The 17,492-nt window shown below is 46.6% G+C and overlaps 2 protein-coding genes across 4 annotated transcripts; both read right to left on the bottom strand.

Moving 5' to 3' along the window:
* Positions 1-171: 171 nt before the first annotated feature.
* On the bottom strand, positions 172-4,928 carry jtb (jumping translocation breakpoint). Of its 2 annotated transcripts, none has more exons than XM_066721434.1 (6): positions 4,792-4,928; positions 3,582-3,785; positions 3,421-3,461; positions 2,970-3,055; positions 2,765-2,841; positions 172-2,285 (listed from the first exon to the last, which is right to left on the bottom strand). In XM_066721434.1, exons 2-6 carry the CDS (start codon positions 3,704-3,706, stop codon positions 2,129-2,131), a joined length of 486 nt encoding a protein of 161 aa, XP_066577531.1. In that variant the 5' UTR covers positions 3,707-3,785; positions 4,792-4,928; the 3' UTR covers positions 172-2,128. The 2 variants fall into 2 exon arrangements, with proteins under 2 accessions (XP_066577531.1, XP_066577530.1); XM_066721433.1 differs by having other exon boundaries at positions 2,765-2,844.
* A 1,666-nt stretch (positions 4,929-6,594) lies between these two features.
* On the bottom strand, positions 6,595-16,004 carry creb3l4 (cAMP responsive element binding protein 3-like 4). 2 transcript variants are annotated; one of them, XM_066721437.1, is made up of 10 exons: positions 15,810-16,004; positions 14,150-14,311; positions 13,343-13,604; positions 12,748-12,884; positions 12,384-12,473; positions 11,817-11,923; positions 9,882-9,950; positions 9,668-9,752; positions 9,223-9,319; positions 6,595-8,455 (listed from the first exon to the last, which is right to left on the bottom strand). In XM_066721437.1, exons 2-10 carry the CDS (start codon positions 14,306-14,308, stop codon positions 8,115-8,117), a joined length of 1,347 nt encoding a protein of 448 aa, XP_066577534.1. In that variant the 5' UTR covers positions 14,309-14,311; positions 15,810-16,004; the 3' UTR covers positions 6,595-8,114. The 2 variants fall into 2 exon arrangements, with proteins under 2 accessions (XP_066577534.1, XP_066577533.1); XM_066721436.1 differs by lacking the exon at positions 15,810-16,004 and adding an exon at positions 15,468-15,684.
* Positions 16,005-17,492: the final 1,488 nt, after the last annotated feature.

Below are 17,492 nucleotides of genomic sequence, written 5' to 3' on the forward strand. Positions count from 1 at the left end.
GTCTGAACCCTGTAGCCTCGCTGAACCTCGACTCCAATGCTGCAAACTGTAAATGTTTTAATAAAGTCAATATTTTCGAGCAAGTGTTTTTATTGTCTAATTTACACATCTCTCTCCTCCCACTACCCTCAGATATATACTCCGACAGTTACACACTGTAGGGAAAATCTGTGAGATTGATCCATGCAGAATTTATTTGTTCACTTCCCGGTGACCGGCAGCTCATATCAACAAATGCTTCACATCTCTCATAAAAATACGTTATTTACAGTATACTATTAACAGAGTCATTGGGGATGGGGAAAAAAACACTTAGCGTTCAAAACTGCTCAGATCAACAGTGATTTAACCGAACAGCTGGCAGTCTAAGGTTTTAAAGACTTCTGCCTCCAAATGGAAGATTTGACATTAAAAAATGTCAATTGTGATTAAAAAACAAAAAAACACAATCTTAGTTTGGTGCAAAATATTACAATGCGGTGACTTAAATACTAGAAAACCTGGGTTTGTTTTTCCCACCAATAACTCAAAGGATCTGTTCTGAAACCATACGTTGGACAATGTGCAAAAAATAAAATAAAACATCTGGACAAATGAGAGCGAGAGGGAGGAATATTAATAATAAAAAAAAATTGCACCAACTGTACAAGTTAAAATAAACAAATATTAATGAAAATCAATAATAATATTGGGGATAAATAGCAGGATAAAGACGTCTAAGCAATTTTCTGGGATGTCCTGACTGCATATTACAACCATGTGCAAGTGTATTCATCATTATTATTTAGAGAAATACCCTAAGTATACATTATTTCCAAAGTAGTGACTAAATCCTGCATTTGTAGACCATTATTTTCCCATTTCCTCATTTGTTTTGATGAGAAACAACACAAAACAGATTGAACAAATCCCAATAAATACAGTCCCGACAGAATATAGTCCGTCCCCCCCACCCCAACACTTTTTAAGAGATGAGAGGCAAAATACAGATGAAGGCAAAGACCGAAAGTCTTTAAACTGGGAAAGTCATTAAAGCCCCTCTGACCCTGGCACCCTCTCCACGGCGTCGACCGACCCAGGCGATGGCCGGTTGCACAGTAACTGAAAGAAACGGGGTCCGAGGGTGCCGTCCCACAGTAAATAACCCCCCACACACACTCAGCACACCCACTCGGAGAATGGGAGGGAGACTCAGACATGACGGCCTTCGTTCAAACGTAAATACAAACTGACACAAATACAACATAAACACAGCTGTGGAGGCGCGTCAGTGTCCTGTAGGAGCTCAGAACTCCCCTGTGAAGCGTGTACCATGGAGGGGGGGGGGAAGGTGTGCTTTAAGAATTGGCTCAGATCAGAGGAGAAATCACACTGAATCACACACACACACACACACACACACACACACACACACACACACACACACACACACACACACACTCTCCCACAATCTCTCTCTCCTTTGCATAATGTGGCAAACAAACACCTGGAGGGCTACAGCCATACAAAGACCCAGGCCGGCTCAAGACTGGCACCATAACATTTCATCCGTACATCCTGAAGGTCTTAAAAAGGGATTCCAAATATGTAAAACTAAACCTGCTCCTCAATGCAGTGTCATCATTCCGATTCCCATGAGCCTCTGGGCTCCCTCTGTAACACAACCACCGCCACACCTGTCCCTCGAACAGGGAAAGGCGAGTTCTTGCCACCGGCCCCGTTCAAAAGAGCTCTTGTGATCTCAGTCAGTCCAAACTGTAAGATGCATTTAAAAAAAGCACACAAAAAACACAGGACTAAAGTCAGTGTCTTGTTGTTGTCCAGGATTAGTCCTCTGACTAAGCAGGCCTGGTTCCTTGCTTCCTTCCCCAAACTGCGCTCTCTCCACGTGTTAAAGCAGGCCTTCCTAACGTCGCCATCTTGTCCACACATCTTTTCCAAGTTTCAAAAAGAGCCAGGTGGTGAGCAGTTTCTGGTCTCCACCACTAGGGGGCAGGAGACCCTCCTAGATTATTAAAACATCATTATAAAACACCGTTTTGTGTAGTTTTTCCCCAGGTTGTCGTGGTCCTAGGGCCGGTCGGCTGGACTGGCCATCGTTTTGCCAGCGCCCCCCCCACCCGGGCCTCTAGATGGACTCAATCTGCTTGCGGACCTTCTCCGAGGCCAGCCGGTCCAGGGCGCGCTGGCGCATCACCACCAGCAGGGCGAAGACCACGGTCAGGCCCACCACGGTGCCCTCGAACCTCCAGAAGCGGCTCTCCTCCATCAGGGCCGAGCGGCAGCTGGCGGGGACAAGAGGAACAGGGCATTGGGCAAGACTGAGCACAGGATTTGGGACCCTAGCGGCCGACTGCCCGATCCGGAGGGACACGCAGACAAAGGGGACTAAGTGGGGGAAACAAAACCAGGGAAATGAGTGGGCCGTTTTGACTTTTGTTGTAAGGTGACGTCACCTGGAAAGAAAAAACACCAGGGGATGAAATTCAGCCTCTCCCCGTCACATGATTGGGGTTTTCGACTGCCAAACCAAACCAGGACGTGCATTATTTAAGGGGTTGAGAGGCGGAGCTTGTAAAACTGAAAACAGTCTTACACAAAGTAAGTTGAGAGTAAGTTGTCTCTCCAACGTATCGATTGTCTGTTAACGCGTCTATTTTCCACTCCCTGTTTCATTTACACTTCCTGTTCTGCCCAGTGCTTTGGGGGCGACCTTTGACCTGAACCGCGCTTTAGACCCACAATCGCTGATGGAGACACCCACCTCTTGTACTCGTCTTTGTTGGACTTGGCACAGTTGATCATCTCCACATACCCAGTTTGTGTGCACGCTGCCCACGACTTCTAGAAGGAAAGAGTGGACAGTGAGACCCAGAACAAGTCCCCCCACACATACTCTGCGGCCCCCAGGTTCGACAGTCACCTCCAGCAGCGATGCCCGGACCCTCGTACACGACCCCAGTACTCACAGATTGGAAGGCGTTGCACTGGGAGCACTCCCGGGCGACCACAAACTCCTCCACCTGCCAGCAGGGCGTGGCCATGGCGGACATCACTGCGGGACACAAGGACACAGGACTGAAGGACACAGTGTTGCCACCAAGGTCAAAGGTCACGACCCCAATTGGAGTTGGACCAGAAAGAAAAACTATAAAGGGGGTTCCAATTTCAGGGTGCTTTTAAGTTTATGATTAACTATGAGTGCGCCCTAAATATCTGGGGACAGGGTTGACTTAGACCCCAGCAGTCAGTGATGGGGAAACCAATTAAGTCAATTAATTTAATCAATTAAGAATCGTGTCCAGGCTGAGAGGTAAACCACAAAACTACAAACTCCTCCAAACCCAGGGTTCCCCAGCAGCAGTTTCAGTGCAGACATAAACCCAGATCTCAGTACTGGGTCACAGAAACAAGCCCTACCTGGCGTCTTCATTTCACTGGACACAGGGACTCCCAAAACTCTGCAGGAAGAGGAGAACGAAAGCACGATCAAAGCACAGCCACAGCGCCGCCATCACTGTAAAGCGGACCGGTTACAGAAGCCGAGGCAAGGGGGATAGAGCCCGCCCCCCCAGCTTTACCTGACAGATACGAGGCTCCACAGCAGGCTGTAGAGGGCCAGGGAGCGGGGCAGGCATGCCAGCCCCGCACAGAGGGGCGAGGGAGGGGGCAGGCCGATCACAGAGATCCTGCAGTCGCTCTCCATTGTCCACCGCAGGGAGAGGGGGGACCTGTTGGACGCGAGGGACACCGCCCTCAGTCTTCAGTCCAAGGGTGCTGCCGAACTGTGGGGAGTAATATCTATGTCTGTTGTGTACACAGAAACCTTTTCAAAGATCCAGGATTCCTTCCAATGTAGGACAATTACTCAGTGGAATATTTTGTCATTATTACTACTACTACATGTCGTAACACCAGGGTTCCCAAAGGCTCAGTTACTTCAATTAAGGTTCAATTAAGTAATTTAGAGCTCAGTTGGAACAAAAAACAGAAAGGTAGGGGCTCCTCCAGGACCAGGGCTGGGAACTCTGGTCTTAGCAGATGCCCTTATCTAAAGTGACTTCCAACTGTGACAATTTATCAAATTACATGTGCATCCAATGACCCACTTATACAGCTGGGGTTGTACTGGTGCATTGTGGGTACAGTAGCAGTGTCTCTGACCTGGGATTGAACCCACAGGAGCCCAGAGCCTCGTCTGTTGCAAAAAAAAGACACATACTATAACCCGATTTAGACACTAGGCTTTTTGAACTATACAGCATGTATTTTCAATCCTAAAATATCCACTATAAGGAGTTGAATAATGACAATATGACGGGGAGGAAACCACTGACGTGTTCTGCGCATGATCCAGCTGCGACCGTGTGATTAGCATCTGCAGTTCAAGAGATCATGAATAATGAAGTGGCAACCTGGGTGACGTGTTACACTGCCGCCATTTGAAACAACTTCGTATACAAATAAAAACCTGTCCTTAATGTGATCAGCTATACAGCAGCACTGTTATTACTCGGCTGTACTGGTCTGAGTGCAACACTACATCGGGGTATGTGTGCGGACAGCAGCGGGGGGTCTTCTTAACCTGTCTAGGCCGTAGTTTGGGGACATGCAGAGAGTAAATATTTAAACAGGCCTGAATCAAAGGGATTCAATACAGGCATGTTAGCCGCAGATCGGAGTGTCGTACGTGTATAGTTAGTGACAATCGCATTAGTGCCCCTGCGTTTCTCCCGGGGTGTTTGATCGCCCTGGAAAACACCTCTTAACACATTCAGCCCGCAAACATACGTTATCCGCGCTGGGCCTGCCTCCGCGCAGTCATCGCCGCTCACAGGGTCTCCCGATCCGGCCGTGAAGAGAAAGTATATCCGCGGATGCACAGCTATCCCTGTCCAGCGGCGGCCATTTTGAAATATGCGCACAGGCAAGACGCCACTGCGGGCCGCCGCTCCGAGCCGCGCCGCACAGCAAAGCACAGCGCAGCGCCCCCTGGCGGCCGGACGACCAGGGCAATACAGTACTATACAGCACTGTTCATGTATGATACTGTGTATAACCACATCAATTACACTGTACTTTCTTTACACATCCAAATATATTACATGCTAAATTACGTGAACTCCTGGAGGGTATTATGTGTAAACCTCTGCTTGATATATATATATATATATATATATATATTTTTTTTTTTTTCATAGGAGTCCTAAACCCAGTGACCCAGTTTACACAGTGCATGGAGTTTATTACATGTATGCAATGTATTTGGGCTAAATAACATCTTCAGAACAGGATGTGATGATTTAATACAGATTACCACGTTTTAGTTTTAGTTTTTCAAGCAAAAACATGTTAACTGCTGGAAAAGAATGAAGAACAATTAAAGGCACCACCTATTCTTCACACCGCAACCCTTTGTTTCTCGTGCCATCATGGGATTAAACTCCCTTTTAAAGTATGTGTGTGGGTGTTGGGAAATCTAGGTGTTTTGTGTTACGGAGACAAATGACTTTCAAGTCTGCACATTTTTGTGAGTGTGGGTGTCTGGAAGTAAAGAACCGATGGGTTACAACAGGGGTGGCTAACTGATCCTTGAGAGACGCAATCCTGCAGGATTTCAAGGTCTCTCTAAATTACCAATTAATGGATACCTTGAACACAGGGACATTTTGCCTAATTAAGACATGCCTAAATATATATATCAAGCAGAGGTTTACACATAATACCCTCCAGGAGTTCACATAATTTAGCATGCAAAGTGTCCCTGTGTTCAAGGTCTCTCTAAATTACCAATGAATGGATACCTTGAAAACAGGGACATTTTGCCTAATTAAGACCCTTAATGGGTTCAATTAAGCAGTTAACAATCTGGATAAAACAAAAACCTGTACACCCTGCAGCCCTCCAGGACCAGGGTTAGCCACATCTGTGTTACAATACCTGGGGAGTCCAATAGTTGGGCTAAGGTAGTGGTTCTCAAAATCCTTCTGGTTTTCATTCCAACTGAGCTCTCAATTACTTAATTGAACCCTTAATTGAAGTAATTTTCTTACATTTCACATTTTTTAAATTGAGTAACATAAGTCAGTTCCATAATAAGTTCCTTATACCATATTATACTTAAAATTGAAAGGCTCTGATTTTAGCAAATTATTAGTTCAATTAAGGGTGCAATTAAGTAATTGAGAGCTCAGTTGGAACAAGAAACCGCAGGGTAGGCGCCCCTCCAGTACCAGGGTTTGAGAACTACTGATCTAAGGTGAGTGTTAATATAGTTTGGAGAGTCATGGATAGAATAACTATTGTCAGTTTAAAGGAGCAGCTGTGAAATCTGGTTAATCTTGCTTTACTGGAATCCACAATATATCAGGCATTCTCCTATTCTCTTCAGTCTTGTCATGTAGTCTGTGGTCGGATCCAATGCCAGATAATTATATTAGTTTCTACCCATGGCTGAAAGAGGAAGGTTATACACACACCCCAGGGCCTTTTTCCCTATTGGCTATTTTAGCTGCCACACCAACCTACAACAACCAATCACCACCTTTGTATACAGCACAGGCCAGAGAGAATGTTAGAGGCATGAAAGCAGAGGAGGGAAGATGACAAATGTTTATTTAAAAACTGTACAGTAACAGTAAAAAAAAAAAAAATCAACAAAACCAAGAAAAACTGGAATATTTATCCTTCTTTAAAAAAATCCACTCCATCCTCATCCGTTTCCCTTTGTACATAAATAAAGACAATTCATATCAATCCACATGAAATATTTTAACAAGACTGCGAAGGTCAGCGACTAGAGAGGTGTGCGCACCCTGAAGTCAAGGAATAAGGGATCCGTGAATCCTGGTAAGAAGGTCCCACCAACTGGAAAACCATGAAATACCAAGTTTTAAATAAAAAAATGCAATGTAGATGAAGCAAAGTCTCTTGATTTCTGCAAATGAGTGGCAAATAGGAAGCAGACACTAAATGATGTAGTTGATGGTGATCGATGATATATGCAGCACCTACTGGTTCAAGTTTGGGATTGGAGTGTACAACCAGCATGTGCACTTGTCAACAAATACACATGTGCAGGACCGCTGACATCACAGCTGGGAAAGCCAATCAGAATGCTTCGCTGACAAATACAAATCTCCGCCTGCGCTTCTGACAAGAAGATTCCTCATCGCTGATTTTAAAAGGCAAAACTACACATATAATAAGAAACAGGAAACGCGAAGGACAGTAAACATCATTGGGAGGTGATGGAGAAGTCATGTCTTTTGCTCGGTACAGCCTATCAGCCCGTACAGCAAGTCCCACAATGCTTTGCGGTCAGTGCTGTGCCGTACCTGTCCACAATCCCAACACTGGTCTCTCACGTTCTAGATCAGTGCTGTCCAATTTCCCTAATCCAACACCTAAAGAACTACAAAATACAACCTCTTACTCTGATTTAAAGAAGTTCACATCTGCAGGCGATCCACATTTTTTTTTCCTTAATGCCGTCATCCGAGATCGATAAGAACGATAGCGATCACAAAAAACAATCAATATTAGGCCGATAATATCTGAAATCACTTACTCCTCAATCAAGGCGGCGGTCCCTCTTTGCGAGTGCGTCTAAGATGTCACAGCCTCTGATCGGACAACATGATCATGTGTCCACCACCTTGTAGGTTGATTTTAATAATACACTAGGGTTGTAGAGGAGATGTTCAGCTTTAAAACCACTTGACTCCCAAACAATCATGATATTTAGTTGCCACAAAGTGTTACGTTGGGATTTGGTTTTTTGAATTCGTTTGGCCCTTTGTGGGTGCGAGAAACTGGCACAGTAACGACAGATAGAGGAGGCACGTGCCGCACTGGTGGATCGGCTGGGAGCGCTGTTCTGTAAGGTGCCTTTAAATTCTGACTGTGGTGAAAAATGCAGTTTATAAATACGTATACATCTGTGTCCGCGTTGATTTTGAGTAGTTAGGTCACTAATTAGTAGCAACGACCTCCGTTCTCCATATCGGAATCTGCACATCCCTATTCTAGAATTTCAGAAAAGCCCTAGAATAGATTTTGAAAAAGCACAGAATAGAACAGATTTTCTTCCCTAGCCACTCACAAAATTCAGTCTACATTTCGTCAGCGTGAGCAGGTTTCGCAGAGTCTATGCTGGCGCCCCCCTGTGCTTTGGAGGGCCCCATGTCCAATGCCAGCTGATTAGTCCTGTCTTCCGCCTGCAACGATGAACCATTCTTGGATTGGCCCTCATCCTGAGCCATGCCCCCCTGGAGAGCGGCTTCCGGCGTTTCGATTGGCTGCTGTGGGAGCGTGGGGGGCGGGTCGGCAGATTCCGATTGGCCAGTGTCCGGGGAGAAGGGCAGGGGGCCATATCCAACGGCAGCGACGACATCATCCCCAGTTTCGGGAAGACTGGAGGAGGCGGAGTCGGTCAGGATGTTCCTGGAGATTACTGCAATGACAGGACACAGGTCAGAGTGGGGGTCGGCAGAGCACAGCCCCACAATCATAGACATGGCGGTATCCCATGATTCCACACCGAATCCTGCAGACCCTACTTCAGTCGGAGTCTGGACAATCACACAGCACACAAGTGACTCAGAAGGTACTGGTGTATTTAAACCACACAGGGGCAACAATCTACTACTACATTACTGGGAATAATTTAGATTTGGAGAAATGGAGTCCGGGATGTAGAACTATCCCCCACCTCACTCTCCTCTTCTGCAGGGGCCAACGAGACTGCTGCACCACCACCCGGCAGACAGCACAGCACAGGGGACGGTGGGGACCAAATGGCATTTTTTACGCTTCGGTCTTGCACAATCTATTCACCGGATTCTGTTATTCAATCTATGTTTGTTATGCCGCTAGCTGCCTGGAAAGCTTTAACTCTGTGCTCTCCTAGCCCGGTCTAAGGTTGTTGTTGACAGTGAAGGTTTTTCGGCTACTCAGCTGTTGCCCTTTGAACAGGCGCTGTCACGGGAGCAGACTCTGTAGCCGGAGGAAGTGGCCAACCCTGCTTGCTGACAGATCACAAAGCAAAAGGGGTTGAAGGAACATCAGACACGTGCATGCGTGTGCTTGTGTGTGTGTGTGTGTGTGTTTCTGCGCCATCCTAGCCGTCCACACAATCCCACCTGTCTCGATAAAAAGGAAGGCCTGCACATTGCAGGCCTGTAGGCAGGAGAAGGACCCAAACCTGCAGCGTCTGCTCACCTCCTTTAGGCGCGTAGCTGTCCTCTACGTCTGCCGGGCCCCAGAGGAAGGGGCTGTAACTGGGGAAGATGATCAGGGCCAGGGAGAAGATAATGATCTGCAAAGAAAGGCCAACATAGATTCCCCCATCAGGCTTCAGAGCCCAAATCAAGTGCAGGGGTCGGGAGTGCAAGAATACTACGTCACATGCATTGAGGCAGGCAAGAGAGAGAGGAAGAGAGAGTTTGAGAGGAGATGGGTGACAGATCAAATGTTTCTTGGGTAAACTGTAAGTTGTCCTGGATAGGAGCATCTGCAAATAAATAATAATAATATTATGTCTAGGGGGCGTAGACAGAGGGGGGTGTGGACACATGTGTCAGATCGGGTTGCAAGGACAGGAACGTTTTCATGCACAGGTGAAGGCGAGACAGGCTAGCGGGGCGGAGAGCAGCCAAGCCCTCACCATGATGCAGGTGCCCGTCTGTGCGGCCTTGGTTGCAGTCTGCTTGATCAGGGACTGCAGTGCCCTCAGCTGTGCCAACAGAGACCTGGGGACGAGGACACAAGGAAGGGTCAAAGGGGCCTGCCACCTGTCTCCTTGTTGTTACAGACACAAAGAGAGAGAGACGGAGAGGGGTGTGGGGCGGTCTGTGCTCTCCCCCTGATGTGGCACTTACACGTTGTGCTTCTCCAGCTGCTCCACAGTCTTCTGGAGCTCGTGGTTCTGCGCCGAACAGGCCGCCACCCTAGGAAGGAACGCTGTTGTCAGTACACAAGCCCTTGCATTCACTCTTGCATTTTCAACATGCATACACACTACCGGTCAAAAGTTATAGAACACCTCCATGTATCCAGTTGAAATTTGTTGAAATGTACGCATTTTAATGTCTCAATGTACTCTGAAATTAAAGCACAGAACAAATAAACAATTGGAAATAAAAGGAAATCATGGCATCGTAATGTAATGTAAATGTAAGCCCTTCAGCTGACAAACCCCTCTGTACCCTTAAAAGGCTCCAGATCCATGTGCTTCTCTTTATCCCATGTGTGCTCTTCACTGTTGTTGTTTGCCAAGCGTTTGGTATCCCATGAAAGCTGAGACTCTCGGATGTGAACCATTCTCTGATGTGAAAAATTTGTTTTATATACCCTCCCTCTGCATTCTGAAATGGGGGGGGTGGGGGGATACACGGTCTGAGTAGGAATACAAAATCTCAGAAAATATTATCAATATGACATATTCTGGAACCAGACAGTCTACTGATCAAAACAAGACCATCCACGTGTTGGTAGAAGCAACACACACCTGTAGAGAGCTCAACATGTCAAGATGGAAAACTCTGTTTACAGCGTACTGATACACAACGGTTTGACATCATTGGATCTGAACTTCTCTGTATTTGATAAATAATCAATATATATATATATATATATATATATATATATATATATATATATATATATATATATATTGTTCTGAACAAAACAAGCCTATTTCCAAAGAAATCCGGTCGAAACTGAGTGATCTGTGACTGTCTGAATGAGACCCCCCTGGAGCAGACTGTGCGTTTACCCCCCGGGGTCTGAATGATGGCGGGCGACACGGACACTGTGAATCGGATGTGTTTGAGAATGAAACGCGCTGGTATCCAAGAGAATAAGCTTTCAAACGATGTACGCATTGTAGGAATACAGTGTCACTTCTATGCACAGGAGCTGCGTGTAACACTGACAAATAATGCTTAAGAGGGTGTAGTAACACAGTGTGTAACTCTGAAATGTACAGTATTGTTCAGTTTTTGGTAACCTAAACTTTTTTTAACCTCTGGCAGTTTACTGCTTACCTTTGTACCATTTCAGGTTATTCACTGGACTTGAACTGCATACATTTCAATAACTGGGAAAATGGGGGGGTTCTAAAATGGTAGTGTATATATAACTGATTAGATATTAATACACTGAAATAAATAAATAAATAAATAACAGTTTAACAACCATAAATCCATAAATAAAAGACCCACAGACACACTGACACAAAGTGACATGCAGACACACAGTGGCACACAGACACACTAACATGCAGTGTCACACTGACATTAATGCAACACACTGACATGCAGACACGCAGTAACATAGTGACACGCAGTGACACGCAGACACACTGACACTCAGACACACAGTAACATGGTGACACGCAGTGACGACACTCAGACACACAGTAACGCAAGTGATATGCAGACACACTAACATGGTGACATGCAGACACACTGACACTCAGTAACATAGTGGCATGCAGACACACTAACACAAACACCCACAGACCCACTGATACGCAGACACGCAGTAACATGGTGACACGCAGACACAAACACCCACAGACCCACTGGCACGCAGACCCACGCAGACACACCCAGAGCAGGAGGGTAAGACGGGGTACAGGATATGTCGAATGCGCAAAAAGCAAAAAAAACGGAGACAAATCTAGCAACTCGTTAAAGAAGTAGAAGATCAAAAGAACTAAATACATGAACAAAACTAAACCACTCCCCCTTCCCCAGGCTTGTGGCCACCCGTCCTCTTAAACCCCCCGCCCCCCCGCCCCCCAGGCTCACCTGCTCTCCAGCCCGTCGATGTACTCCTTCTTCCTGCGCCGGCTGTCCTGCGCCGACTGCTTGTTGCGGATCTTGCGCCTCACCTTCTTCAGAATCCGCTCCTCAGCCTATAAGGGAGAGAAGGCTGTGGTGGGCTTACATGGCTACCCAGCGCCCCCAGCCTGCCAGGACCCCTCCCCTGCTGCTCACGTGTGACGGGGAGAACACTCTAACACGGGTGCAAACCTGTACAGCGGGTGGCAGAGCTGTCAGTTACCCAGTTATGAACGTCACTATCAGGGGAGCACTGCCGTGACATCATCAACGTGCGACAAACAAATAAACAAACACAAAAGCCGACCCGGCAGGTTTTAAAGGTGGCGGCAAACAAGACTAACGTGTTACCGTACCTTTAGAGTCAGTGGCGTAACGTTCGTTTCAGAAGTAGGCAGGGTCATGCGTTGGCAGTTATAACAAAAATGAAGACAGTCACTTCCCGTCACTCAGACTCAACCCAACGCTGCCAGAACTCCAGGATCCCTGATCTATCGGCTGGGATGGGGATTGGACGGGTGGGAGGGTACATACCTTGGTAAGGGGCAGGTTGCTGGGCAGAGAGATTCCTTCCTGGGTCAGGAGCTTCTGTTCCTCCTCTGTCAGGCATAGATCTGGGTACAGCTGTGGAGGGAGGACAGAAGCACAGGTTGTAGGATGAGGTGGCTCTTCTACAGGTCGATTTGTCATGCCTGCCCAGGCTTTTGGTCACTGAAACCTTTGGGGATTTTTTCTCCCCACTTTTCTTTTCAGTGTGGCTTTCCGCATTTGAGATATACTACTCGGCACAGCTGTACATAAAATAACCTTTGCTCCTATAGAAAGCATGATTAGTCGTCCATAAGAACTCTTGCCCTGATCTAGATGCCCCTGGGTGCATCTTCCCTTGCTAACTCACTGGTAAGCTGTCCAGGCTGTTGGCATCTTGCGAGGCAGCGGGCACTGACAGGGCGGAAGTGGATTTGCCCGTCGGCACCAGAGGCAGCTCGTTGACGATGCAAGACTGGGGGATCAACATCTGGGAGCTCCACTCATCTGCGGGAGGGAGGGGAGAGAGAGAGAATTGGCACATAGGAGAAAGAAGCGACCCATCGGCACGGACCCGAAACTCCAGGTCAACTCAAAGGCCGTGTGCAATTTGTGGTTATACTAAATTGTGTGCTTGCGTGGCTGGGCTTGGGGTTGTAGGGCTTCAGTTAAAGCAGGGGTGTGAGACTCTAGTCCTGGGGGGCCGCAGTGTCTGCTGGTTTTTGTTCCAACAGGGGCTCCCAATTAATTAATTAATGTCATGATTTACTCAGGTAGGCTTATCTAAAACTGTCATATTATATTTTTATAGCTGATCCCTTACAATGTGTTGAGACTCAAATCACTGAACCCAAAGAACATTCCAGAGTCTGGAGAGAAGGGTTCAGTTAATCCAGTTAATTGATTAATAAGACCAATTAAGAAGCCAAGAGCTTTGCAGGAAGGGCAGGAAGGCAGGGACTCACCCAGCTCGATCGAGATGACGTCCACGTTGCGGTGCTCCGGCTCCGTCTTGACCGCGTCCAGACTGCCGATGTCGTACACCACCTGGTAGACGGTAGGGGCGGTGGCAGCGGGGGGCCCGTGGGGGCTGTCGGACCGGGGGTCATCAGAGATGCCGCTGTCGCTCTCCGAGGTTGACTCCAGGGGAGCCCCGGAGGAGGGGTACACGTCGTTGGGGTTGATGATGGTGTGGAGGACATCCTCCGACTCGCTGTCGTTCAGCGCCTGTCGGAGACGAAGAAACAAAGGGGCGGAGTCCAGTGAGAGACAGCAGTGATCTTCCAATCCAGTCCTCGGGGGGCCAAATCACTCCTCTATATCTGATACAGGGGCCAATTTAAGGAGATGTATAAACTCTGCTGGCTTGTGACTGAACACTGAGCTACACAGTCTGTGGTTTAGATCAGTGGTTCCCAACCCTGGTCCTGGCGGAACACTGACCTTGCTGGTTTTTCTCCCAACAGAGCTCTCCATTACTTAATTGAACTAATAATTTCCTAAATCAAACCCTTTTAATTATTTTTAGGTTTTAAGTTAAGTACAAAACTGTATAGATAACTTATCAAAGAACCAACTCTTTTATTACACAATTTAAAAAGTCAAATCAGACTGTTACTTCAAATAAGGTTCAATTCATTAATTGAGAGCTCGGTTGGAACACAAACCTTCCCCTTTATTTTTTGTTGTTTGCTTTCAATTGTACCTTCCAGACGTGGTCAAAGGGCACACCAGAATTAGTCACATCATGCCACCACCAAGGGGAAACTCACACAGTGGGGGTCCATGGCCCACTCCTCCAGGGTTTTCTCTGGGCTGGCGCTGTAGATTGAATCGGGGCAGGAGAAGGGCCCCCGAGTGCTCAGGCCCCCTTCTATTCCCATGTCCTCCTCCCTCTGGCCGAAAAACACCCCCCCGTTCTCGGCGTCCATCTCCTGCAAGAAGAAACGGGCAATCAGGAGACAGCCAGGGCCTTTGGATGGCAGGAATCCAAGGAACTAAGCTCTGTTTTGGTCCAAACTGTGTAAAAGTGCGTTGACATGACTCAATACATTTGGGTTCGTTTTTCTCAAAGTCACAAAGTCCAGTGACACAACGTCTGTTGTTATGTGCCTACAAGTGCTTCTAGCCAAGGCATTTTACAAGTCGTCTTTGACTACCAGCTCCTCCCCAGTTCTCTGCAAAGAAAACCCCCAATCCCTCGTCCGTTCTGCACTCACAAGCCTGTGGTGTGTTTGTTCAAGGTGTGTGCGTTGCTTAAACTGTTCTGTGCCTGTGTTTGATCTTTGCTACCCCCTGTCAGGGAAAGGGATGTTTGCATCCTGGTGAAGGCAAACAAATCCTGCCTCTAGGAACTAAAAGAGACACATGCACCACTTATTTTTTACGAGGGCCAATATATTTTTCATAAAAAGTATTGATCCAAAGTTATCAGCTGTTTGTGCATGTCATACAAACAAATGGATATATTGAGACCCACAGCTCTGGCCACATTTATCTCCCAGTGGTCGACGCATGTGGGTCTGTGCCTTCTCGCTGCTTTGCATCAACACAACGTGCGTTCTTGAGATATATAGATATATCTTGATGTAGCTGTACATCTGCAGATACAGTCCAAGCTTTAAATATTAAATACAATAAGCCTATTAGCAAAAAGCAGCTTCCATCCCATAACTCTGATCCTGGCAGTGAATTTAATACTCACAGGGAGACCATATATCGCTGTGTATCGCCTGTCTGTTCTGGGGGTTCAGTGTCAAGTCAGCTATTCAATTACCTAGTAAAGTCCCATGCACCCACCACTCTTTGCGTAAATACGATTGGTTCCCTGCTGGAAAACATCCAAACATACAGGATCTGCTGTGTAGAGTCCTTGCTAAACCGCAACCACACAGTGCTGCGATATAGCCCGGCTACACATGCTACCCACATCGTGCCACGATCGTCACGTCGGTTGGCACCAATTAATCAATTAAGGATCTGCAGCTTGACACATGTTAAGTGTGCGAGACATTTCTTCGTAGACGTATACGCTTCTGCTCCTGGCAATCCTGCTACAACCAATACCAATCATCATAACGCATGCAATACCCTTATATAGCCACTGATATCCATAATGAGAGAACCCTTCGGAACATGGAAAGTTGTCCGTCGCTCAGCTTTTTCCAGCGACGCTCCGACTATTTCATCCTACTACTGGTCAATAAAGACATAAATCAGGTAAGAAGCAGGAGACGGATCCAGTCCCTCAGTGGCCGAAGTGCAGGCAGCGCCGTCCGTCCCACATCATTGCGACACTGTCTGCCTGCACTCCCTCACCTTTCCCCGGGTTAGTGGGAGGAGCGTTCGTTCGTCCAGCAGGATAAACAAGAACTACATTGTTGCACAGACGGCACTTAACCCCCCACAACACACTCCTCTCTCTTTGCATACCTTTGCTTTTGTCTTCTAGGATTGTCACACTAGGGACGTATACGACATGTCGCTCATCGCTGGCACTCATACACTAGCGGGCATCGGATCTTCTGGTCACTTGTGTTGCTTTAGCCGGGAATGACATTCGCCTCTGTCCGACATTTCGCTTGGCCCAACAAATGCACTCCTTTTCCTCCAGCTTGGCACCTCTTCTGTCAATCACTGGGCGGAGGCGGGATGGGCACCGGGCTCCCTGCCTCTGATTGGCCGCGGTAAAGGAGGGTGACCAATGGGCCGACGGCAAAGAGAGGTCCGCGTATATGATTGGTTGGGTCAGAGGAACTGGGTCACTGATTGGTTAAAGAGGCTGTTTTGTTTATAAGGAAGACCGACGTCAACTCAAGCGACCCGGAAGTGACTGTTAAAGTTGACGGCTCAGCTTTTGTGGTGTTTTTCATTTGTCAGCTGTTAATTATATTATTTACGTGCTGTTACCAGACATAGTTTATGTATATGACGCTGTAGATGAAGTGCATTTGATAAATATAATGTGTTAGATCAGGGGTTGTCAATCCGGTCCTGGAGGACCCCCTGCCCTGCTGGTTTTTGTTCCAACTGAGGTCTTAATTGCTTAATTGAATGGTATGTTGCTTTTAAGGTCTCAAATAAGAGTTCAATTAAGACCCCAGTTGGAACAAAAACCAGCAGAGCAGGGGGTACTCCAGGACCAGTTTGAAAATCCCTGTGTTACATTAATTGATATTGTTAATAACACTTTCCATACAAATGATGCATTGTCAAAGTTTGTCCAACACTGGATTCAGCCTAACATAATGTAGATAAGTTAGATAGGACTGTAAACCTTTGACTTCTGCTGACAAGCATAGTGTACTGCAGGGAATCCCAAACCGGTCCTGGAGGCCTCCCTGCCCTGCTGATTTTTGATGCAGCTGAAATCTGAATTGCTTAATTGATGCCTTAATTGAACTAACAATGCAATATAAGGTTCAATTATATAATTAAGAGCTCAGTCGGAATAAAAACTAGCAGGGCAGGGGGGCCTCCAGGACCAGGTTGGGAACCCCCTGGTGTGGTGTAGTATTTCTCAAAGCGTTGTCCCCTGTGATGCCAAAAAGTGTCCCTGCCCAAAAGGGGACTTTCCTGTGGTTTGTGCGCATGCGAATCACAGTAAAATTATAATTTTCATTACCAATAATGTCTCTTGATACTGTCTCCTGAGTAAGACTGTATTAATAAGTGACTGTAGTAACAAATCCTATAGTGACACCCTTTGGCACAATTACACTATTTGGCATGTAGCTCTGTGGCTACCCTGCAAAGAACGTAAGAACATAAGAAAGTTTACAAACGAAACAACTAACTAATAAACTATACAAACTATACAAATAAAATTGATTGATTGAAATACTGTCAAAAATAGTGTTTCCACTAGGGCTGGGATCAAATTAAATATATGACCCAACCACTAATTAAAAAACTTATAGCTGCTGCTTCCTTGTCAGTACAATTATGTCTAATCATAAACGCAGCCTAGGTGTTTGTAGTTTGCTCTTTGTGGATATAGGTAAAAGTTTTGGTTTAATCCAGCCATAGGTGACACTATTTGGCAGTCAAAAGGGGACACTATGGCAGTCAAAAGGGGACACTGCTGTATTGGAATTTGAAAGTTAACAGGGGGCA

The sequence above is a fragment of the Amia ocellicauda genome, chromosome 14 (genome assembly GCF_036373705.1).
Source record: "Amia ocellicauda isolate fAmiCal2 chromosome 14, fAmiCal2.hap1, whole genome shotgun sequence".
Taxonomy (NCBI): domain Eukaryota; kingdom Metazoa; phylum Chordata; class Actinopteri; order Amiiformes; family Amiidae; genus Amia; species Amia ocellicauda.